The sequence below is a fragment of the Apaloderma vittatum genome, unplaced genomic scaffold (assembly GCF_000703405.1).
Source record: "Apaloderma vittatum isolate BGI_N311 unplaced genomic scaffold, ASM70340v1 scaffold30250, whole genome shotgun sequence".
NCBI classification, from domain to species: domain Eukaryota; kingdom Metazoa; phylum Chordata; class Aves; order Trogoniformes; family Trogonidae; genus Apaloderma; species Apaloderma vittatum.
Genome location: NW_009694440.1, coordinates 1 through 9148, shown reverse-complemented (window position 1 = coordinate 9148; position 9148 = coordinate 1). Strand labels below are relative to the sequence as shown.

At 41.7% G+C, this 9148-nt stretch overlaps 1 protein-coding gene across 1 annotated transcript; it reads right to left on the bottom strand.

Annotated features, from left to right (window-relative positions):
* Positions 1–5823: 5823 nt before the first annotated feature.
* NDUFAF4 (NADH dehydrogenase (ubiquinone) complex I, assembly factor 4) lies at positions 5824–9144 on the bottom strand (the record flags this gene model as incomplete). Its single annotated transcript, XM_009867668.1, has 2 exons — positions 5824–6187; positions 9049–9144. Coding segments are annotated over 2 exons (393 nt in total), but the record flags the coding sequence as incomplete, so codon positions are not given.
* Positions 9145–9148: the final 4 nt, after the last annotated feature.

Here is a 9148-nt window from a genome sequence, read left to right as displayed (position 1 = left end):
TTTCTAAAAAGTAGTGGCCTGAGAGCTTCAGTCCTACAAGACATGACACATTTTCCATTTCCATGCAAAGAATTCTTTATGGGGTCTATCCTGCCCCTGGTCACTTCACTCCTGTGGAGATGAACCTCATGAAGTTCAGTAAGGACAAGTGTAGAATCCTGCATCTGGGGAGGAATAATACCAGGCACCAGTACAGATTAGAGGTCACTCTGCTGGAAAGCAGCCTCTTGGAGAAAGACCTTGGAGTCCTAGGGGACAATTAAGTTGTCCATAGGACAACAGTGTGTCATTGCAGCCAAGAGGGCCAATGGGATCCTGGGGTGCATTAAGAAAAGTGTCCCCAGCAGGTCTACGGAGGTTCTGCTCCCCCTCTACTCTGCCCTGGTGAGATCGCACCTGGAATACTATGTCCTGTTTTGGGCTCCCCAATTCAAGAGAGACAGGGATCTACTGGAGAGAGGCCACTGGAGAGCTAGGAGGATGATTAAGGGATTTGAACATCTCTCCTATGAAGAGAGATTGAGAGAACTGGGGCTGTTTTAGTCTTGAAAAGAGAAGGTTGAGAGAGCACCTTATTAACGTATACAAATATCTGAGGGGTGGGTGTCAAGCGGCAGATGCTGGTCTCCTCACAGTGGTGCCCAGTAATAGGACAAGAAATAATGAACGTAAGCTAGAACACAGGAAGTTCTACCTCAACATGAGGAGAAACTTCTTTACTGTGAGGGTGACAGAGCACTGGCACAGGCTGCCCAGAGAGGTTGTGAAGTCTCCTTCTCTGGAGACTTTCAAAACCCACCTGGACACGTTCCTGTGTGGCTGCCCTAGGGGATCCTGCTCTGGCAGGAGGGTTGGACTAGATGATCTCTAGAGGTCCCTTCCAACCCCTAACATTCTATGATTCCATGATTCCATGAGAACAACTCCCTTCAATAGGTCAAAACATCTCACCTGAAGACAGAGCTTCAGCTATTGAAGTAACCAACACTCAAAGGGATTTTGCACAGCAGTTACAGAAGAACCACCTTGGTAGATTTATTCTTTAAATTCTCAGCAGGCACACCAAACCCTGTTCCAGCCCACAGAGCTGATGGAACTTCTGCAGTGCTTTCCCTCCAACATGCTACAGATATGCTGCTGTTACCTTACATTGCTGTCACCTCCTATAAATCTAAGCCTGTGTTTCAGACCAAGAAAAATAATGTTAAGTTTCTAAGAGAAATTAATCCATGGTTTGGGAGGGGTTTGGTTAGCTGAACACAGTTAGCTCTGATAACACCACAGCAGTACCTAAACTGTGGAAGGTTACAGAATCCCATTAGACTTGTAGATTGCTGGAGTCAGATCTAATAACCACAGACACCGACACAGTGTTTTGATTGCTAATAGCACATCAGTCAGCATACAATGGCTGCAGTCTCAAGTGCCGAAATCTGTTTGCACTTGAAGCTCACCTGCACTGGTCAGGCCTCCCCTGCTGTCAGTTCAACACTGACACCACCTGATTAAGAACCAGAAAGTTCCTGTTTAGAAAGGCACCCCAGAACAGAGCAGTTAAAGGTGAAGCTTCGTGCAATCCCAAACATGAAAGCACAACACTCATACGAAACAAGGTGAGACAGCTGCCTTTTTAAACTTCTGCATTTTGATCCTCTACTTGAGATTTGACTCCATTTTTCCATACAGAAATAAAATACTCCATTCCGTAAGTTTTGTACACATCTCTCGTATATAAACACAATTTTCTTTTTTCCTTCAGTAAAAAGAGCTAGCTTAAAAGTTCCCTGTGCTGGAAGGCTACAGAAGGGTCACTTTTTCTACTGAAGTTCTCTCTGACTAACCAGAAAGCAGAGTTAAAACTCTTTTCTGCCTCACAGCTCCAATCTTGCTGTCTCGGCACCAGACTGCAAGAACCTAGCTGCGATTTGTCCATGGTGATTATTTAGTTTCACACATCCCAGAAGACCAGCTTTTGAAGATGTATGAAAAGCTACATCCCTTTTGAAAATCTGCCCTATCTATAAGTTCTGCAGAGCAAAACATGTGCTCAGTCTTCTCATCTTGACCTCAGCAGAGGTACTACTCCTAAAAGGCAAGAGAGCTCTGCAGAAATAAAACACATTGTTGATGCTGAAAGAGCAGTATACAACCAACATGTGCATGTGAGCTAGTAAAAAGCAAGCGTGCAGCTGCATAAAGTTCTCATAGCAGAGAAGACTTGCTGTAGAAGGCTGGGAGTAGGCTTAGCGACAGAACAAGGCTTGAGGAATAGGACTATGTCTCAGAAAACATGGCTAAGTGAGCTACGAGACTTTCCCTAAAGAGATATTTTTCAGAAAAAATATCAAGCCAGGAATTCCCGTATACCCACTGGAACTCCCCTGGAAATTCAATTTTATGTTTCACCAGGTATTCAATTCTCATTTTCAAATGAGGCTCAGCCTGTCCTGTATACTCTGTCTCAGTGTCAAAGGTGGCCCTGGCTTTTATTCAGTGACATTTAGAAAACTAGTGTAATCACAGAATTGTTGAGGGTGGAAAAGACCTCTGAGATCATCAAGTCCAGCCTATGACCCAACACCACCACATCGGCCAGACCACGGCACTAAGTGCCACATCCAGCCTCTCCTTAAACACCTCCAGGGACGGTGACTCCACCACTTCCCTGGGCAGTGCATTCCAATGCCACACACAAGGAAGTTTGTTAACCATGTATCGTTTCTGCTAGAAATGAAGAAAATCCCTTACGTGCTTACAAAGCTTATACTTGCCCCACCTTTTATGTTAATTCAGCAGGAACAAAGGAGTTTGAGTGAGGCAGGTTGTTCCCTACCAAATGCAACGATTCTATATGAGTTTAAAACATTAGGCTAAATTTGGTGCACCGCATGCATGGCAATGAAACATGAAAAATGAATACCAGAAAACTGAATTTCAGGTTCACACAAATTCCCCATAATTACCTCTTCAAAATAGTTGCTTGAAGAATACCTCTTCCTTAAGGTGCCAGCCAAACAGCTACAGGAAAGGGATACAGACAGAAAGGGACACAAACAAAACAATGTTAGAAGTGCAAAGAAAACACCGTAATTCTTCCAGTTAGAAATTGCATCAAAACCAGAAACTGGTAGGTAGGCAAGGTAACTGGTGAGTAAAGAGTCCCTTGAAACTGGAAGAAGGGAAAGAAGCAGTTCTAGAAATGATGCAACAGTGAGAATAGTCTTGTCCCTAAAGACAGTGTTATTTTCAAACATACTCACTTGAATACAGCCTAAGCACACACCTGCCAAGGACCCTGTGGCTGGCTGTGGCTGGTAGCCTACACAAGGCAAGACGGTCGCCTGGAGAGTGCTTGATCAGGTGCAGGCTTTCCCACCAGAGCAAAGATTCACACTCCTGGATCTTCTTGTGAGCTCCAGGCAAGTAAAACGCTCCATATCTGAAGAGACAGTGAAAACTAAAGATTCAGATTATGGATAATTTGAGTAGATAAATGTACGTATTCCCATGCCATCGGCAATGCCTTCACAATGCTGGTTTGACATTGCCCAGCAGGTGGGGCAGGAGAACAGCAGATGAACCCGTGCGCCTACAGCAAACTGCATCCGACTTTCCTGAAGTGAAAGCGTTGTGCCAGAGATGTTTCCTGCTCCAGAGGAGCCTTCTAGGTCACCAGGAGCTCACCTACTTCCAGGGAGATGGATCTCTGGCCCACCTCTGTGCTGTGGGACCTGCTTGCTTCCCCACTGTAGCCAATACATTCGGAGGACAAGCTCCTGGCTCCAGAATTGGGGTTAGCTTTGTAAACATCTCATTCCTGCACAGGATTTTGTCCTCAAGCCATGGCTGGAGCACTGAACATGAGGAGCACCAAACATCCCAAAGCACATGCCTGCTGAAGAGCGTTAATCAGAGCAGTAGCGTATCATAATGCTTCTAGAGACTTTCTGTGTGACACAGGGTACTGTAATGGTGTAGCCACAAAACAGTTCACAAAGGCAGACAAAAGAAGCCAAAACACATACCAAGTTAGTCAAGGGGCACAGTTAAGCTGTTGTCTGGTGCCAACTGCAGTGAGTTTTTAATTTACTCCAGTATCTAATTAAAGATTCATTTTTAAAGAAGGAAATGACAGCATCTTCAGTTATAACAACAGTATCTGTAACAAATGCATTCCACAGCTGCTTTCTTAATATTACCTTAAATATTAAATTAGGATGAACAGTAGTCAAACCATAAACTATTTTTGTTGCAACATTCCATAAAACAGAGTATTTTGTGGAAAACAAAAAAAAAATGAGATACCCAACTCAGATGCATTTGTTTCAGAGCACAGCTCTGTCCCTGTTACATTGCAGGAAGAACAACAAGCCTACCCCCAATCTACACATCCAATGACCAATGATTTCAAACTTTTATACAATGCACTTGGGTGTCATCTTCCACTGAGGTACAGCGTTATGTGCTTCACAAATCAATCAAGCAAAACTTTGAATACACTGTGACAAACTGTACTGTAAATACCTTGTTCCATTTTAAGAGAGGTGGAAAGAATCTTGCTGTGAATTAACATTACTAACCATCTTCTTATTTGGATATTTACCGAAGTCTGAAATATAAGACCTGGCAGAAAAGTTCTTAAAAAGAAAGTTTCATTGTAGACCTGCTACTGACATCCACCTGCTTAATAAATTCAAATTATTTGATGATGGACACTAGGAATGTTAGTGCTGCATAACTTTCGGGGTTTGCTTCTTTTGAACAAAGGCAACCATACTGCATTTTTAAGTATCAATTCTCATTATCCCTCTCTGCAGCTTATCTGGAAAACATGAACCAGTTTTCACCACAGTATTACAAATCATCAGCACAAAACTTCTTCCTTATCTACACAGACCTGAGTAGTCACAGTATCGGGAAGGTTGTCACCACCTCACAGTTTGTCATCCTTTACTAACCATCGGAAAAGATGCTGGTGTCTGCCATCTGGTAGCACACAGGTAGCTTATCGTGAGTCAGTATGACTTGATCTAGCTCACATTTGGGTAACTCGGACGAGGATATTGTAACAGCATAGGCAGACACTTACAGACCTACCAGTGGGTCCAGTTAGTAGATCCAGCTGTGTTTCATAGCTACCTATTGATTATAGTAAGAACCATTATTTCTCATACAGTAGGTGCCACAGACTGCTGCAAGAGACTGCTGCTAGATCATCACTCTTCACAAATTCACTGACTGACAAAACCTGGGGCGGTGTATATATTTAAGCTAAATTAGAATAGAGCGGAAAAGGAGCTACACATCAGCTATTACTGCTTCAGCATCAGAAAGAGGCCTTCTTGCTCTTCACCTTCTTTTTGACACAGCTGGATTTCCCAGATGATCTTGTGGTTAACCTTCTTTACAAAGAATAAATACTATTCAATTCTTATACAAACAGTTGTATTTCTTTTGCACATATGCACACCGTGACAGCAAGTCCTTCAAAGAACACTGTAACATGAAACTATAGAGTTAATACACACAGAGTGCTGATTTAGCTGAAGGGCAGGAAGCCTCTGATAAAAAAGGCAATCTCTTAAGGTAAAGTTCTCACTAGAACTTGTGTGTTTTAACTGAGGTCATAAAATATGAATGGAATAATCAGAATTGTGTGGCATGCTCTTACACAACTTACAAGTTATATTCTGGTTTACAAGTGGATTCCTACAATTGCTGCATTTATCTGAAGCAATCAAGGATAGAATTGAGTTGCTTGAATACATCTTACTGGTATAAGGAAGCAGCCCTGTTGGATGATACATCACCAACACTTTACAGACACCAAATATACCCAAGAGTAAAATTAAGACACGAGTGACATCACACAAGGTTTTGGTAGTTATTTTTATGTTGGCTTTATAGCTTTTCTGGTTTCTTTAGGAAACTCTTGCACAGTGAAAGGAATGAAGAATTCCAGAAGCGAGTTGACGTCCTTCTGTTCCAGACTGTATTCCACTGCTATTTTCTCTGCAGTCCATATTTGAGGATGAAGTTTATGATTATTAAGAAGCGTCAGAGCCTCCACAACGGAAATCTTGCCTTTGGAAACTCTCTTAACATCTAGATCTCCCAAGTGACCTAGTTTTGTAAGTCTCTTTTCCTCCAGTTTACTTGGAAGATGTTCACCACCTCTGTCTTCAACCTAATTGTGGGAAGGAAAACCAAAAGAACTTAAGAGCAGTTCTGTTTACAATGCATACTGCAGCAGCCAAGCTGCGTCCTAAATACAGCATTTCCTGTTAGCTTGCTCCATTTTCACAGCATCAAAAAAAAAAAAAAAGCTCAGCCAGTCTTGCTTCTTGACATCACAAAAACCTCAGTTTTTCCACAGCCATTCTATGTATGATGCCAACCTCCACCCCAGTTCTGACAAGCTACTGTCCACGGAACTTGTAAGTGTTGTACAGACTCAGTAGCCCTTTATACAAGGAAAGTAGCCAAACGTAAATGCAGAAAGCCTAATATTGGGTACTGATTCATGGTGAGGGAAAAAAACCAAAACATATGACAAACTGGCATCCTTCTTCCAGTATCACTGGGAATCTTGTTCATATAGTCTCTCTCCCTTTCCTTTCATTTTCAGATTTTAGTTTTGCAACTAGGAGATATACCTTCTTTTGCTCTGTCTAGAGAACTAGATTCACTGGACAGAAAGAAACTATTTTGCAGCATCATATGGACTTCAATTCCTCTGACTACTGCAATGCTCAGATACATGAAGTCTCTTCTCCCAAGTTCCTTTATATTTCCAAGCTGTTTCCAAACCAGCTCTGCCTTTCTCATAATGTTTTTAAGATTTTACCAGCGAAAGACACTGCAAAAAGGACACAACCAAAACCTTTCCTGAATTTAAGAAAAAGTACTTTTAAAGTTATCAGAGTCCACAGTCACTGATTATCTCATAAACACTTTGAGCTGAGAAAACTGATGAGCTGAGAAAACTGATGTGGATGCTACAGCACCTATACTTTCATGTTTGTTTCTAAACTACAGAGAATGTCTGAATGTCACCATTTCTTCCTTTTACTTTGTGCTAAAACTGTGCTCAAATAACGGACATTTTTTCAAGTCTTAATAAAATGATCCATCTCTGGGATCTCCCACTTCAGGACGTAGGAGTTGGTGCTTTTCCACTCCCATGGATAGACATATCAAATATACATACAGCTATGTACACGTACTGTCCTGGTTTGAGCTACACAGAATGAAGTCTACTCCGTGATTTTACTTTCTGTCTCAGTCTTTTCCACGAGGCCACACTTTCTAAAGTTAACAGCATGTTCTTGCAGACAGTGTCTGCTACTAGAAGTGGTAATGCCTGATGTTTATAGTTACTGCTTGGGATTGATATGCAGACAGGCTCTTGCTTATACTCGCTCCTATAGTGACCAAGGCCACTGCTGGTTCTTGTATGCTATGCTGAGAAGTAAAAGGGATCACAAGTAAATCAAAGGTTTCACCTCCAGTGAGGAACAGACAGGGTAGGCTACCAACAACAGTATTTCATTCCGTATATGCCATATTCAGTATAAAGCTGAAGGATCACAGGGGATTAGACTATCTTCTTCAATAACCAGGGTCCAAGAAGGGCTCTATCTGTTCTTCTGCCTTTGATCTCAATGCTGAGTTTTCAAATCCAGATCCTGTGTCCAGTCCCCCGCCGCCGCTGAGCCTGGGGCTTCCCTGATGCCACCTGCTCTGCAGCACCAGTGGTGATGCTATCAGGTTTGTATATATTTGTATATAGTTCATTATTTTTGTCATTTCCCTGTTAGTACTACTAGTGTTTATTAAAGCTGTTTTAGTTCTTCTTTATTTCAAACGTTAAGTCCCTCTGGCTCATTCCCTTACCGTTTGGGGAAGGAGTTAGAGAGCATCTGTCAGTGTTTAGTGACTGCCATAACCCTTGACACAGACAATGCGTGAAATTCTCAGAACAACGTCATGAAAGGTAGGAAGATTATGGATGAACTTTTGTCCCAAAGCCTCCATGCTAACATATTAATCATGCTCTTCCTAACAACTGCAAGCAGACACATGACAAGAGCAAGTCTTTTGTGGCAGCAACCTTGGAGCAGGCACAGAATCAAGCACTAAGATTTGTGCCACTTTGTCTTTTCTCAAATCTCTCTTGACAGGCTTACAAATGAATATTAGAAAACATTGAAATTAGACCTTTAGCGCTTCGAGATTAGAGTCTTAACCTCTATCATGAAAATTAAGGATAGAGATTACTTGGAAACTTCATGGAGAGACTGCAGAAACCTGTTTGCGTTTTTAAATACTTTTAGTCTTGAATACAAGTACTATGAAAGTGGCAAATTAGAAAAACTTAGAAATTTTATTGTTAGGTGATTAAAAATGTTATTACGGAATAAAGAAGGTAGAATAAAGTGGTTCAGTAATGCAACAGGTAAAACACTATATAACATGGTAGAAAAGAGGAGACTGGACCCTATTTTACTGGGAAGGGACATGCTTTGCCTTCCAAGCCAAAGACTGCACCTGTTGGCAACAAGGAAACGGACTACCAAACAATCCAGAAGATTATGCAGAAAAAAACAAAACTAAGGCACTTCTCAAGCTACATAAGGAAAAGTTTCTGCACAGTATGACATTAACATCAGTAGTTAAAGACTCCACTAAAATGTTAATGTCTTTGTCCTCTACTACATCCAATCTCATAGTAGTCCCATAGTAGTCCCAAAATCTTTGCTTCTAACAACTCTACAAGAGATCTCTGGCAAACTCCAGCATCTTTGCAAAAAACTGTCCAACTGTCCTTCTTCTCTGAGGAAGGAAAAGCAGAAATTCAGGGGAAAAACAAAGTAAAATCAACATGATGTCAAAAAGGAAGACTGTGTAAGTTTTTATAAGTCTGTATAATCACAATCTGCCAACATGTTCAGGACCCAGAGTCAAACACAGTTATAACAAGTTTGCAAGGAGTTTGAAAACCACAAAGCTGATGCCAGTAAGTCTCCTACGGGGAGACATACTCACCCTCACCGGTGGATCTCTGGACTCAACATAAACATCTTTTAACAAGGTGTGGAGCCTAGTGTCCTTCCTGTAAATTTCTTCTTGTATCTCTCCGTGGTCT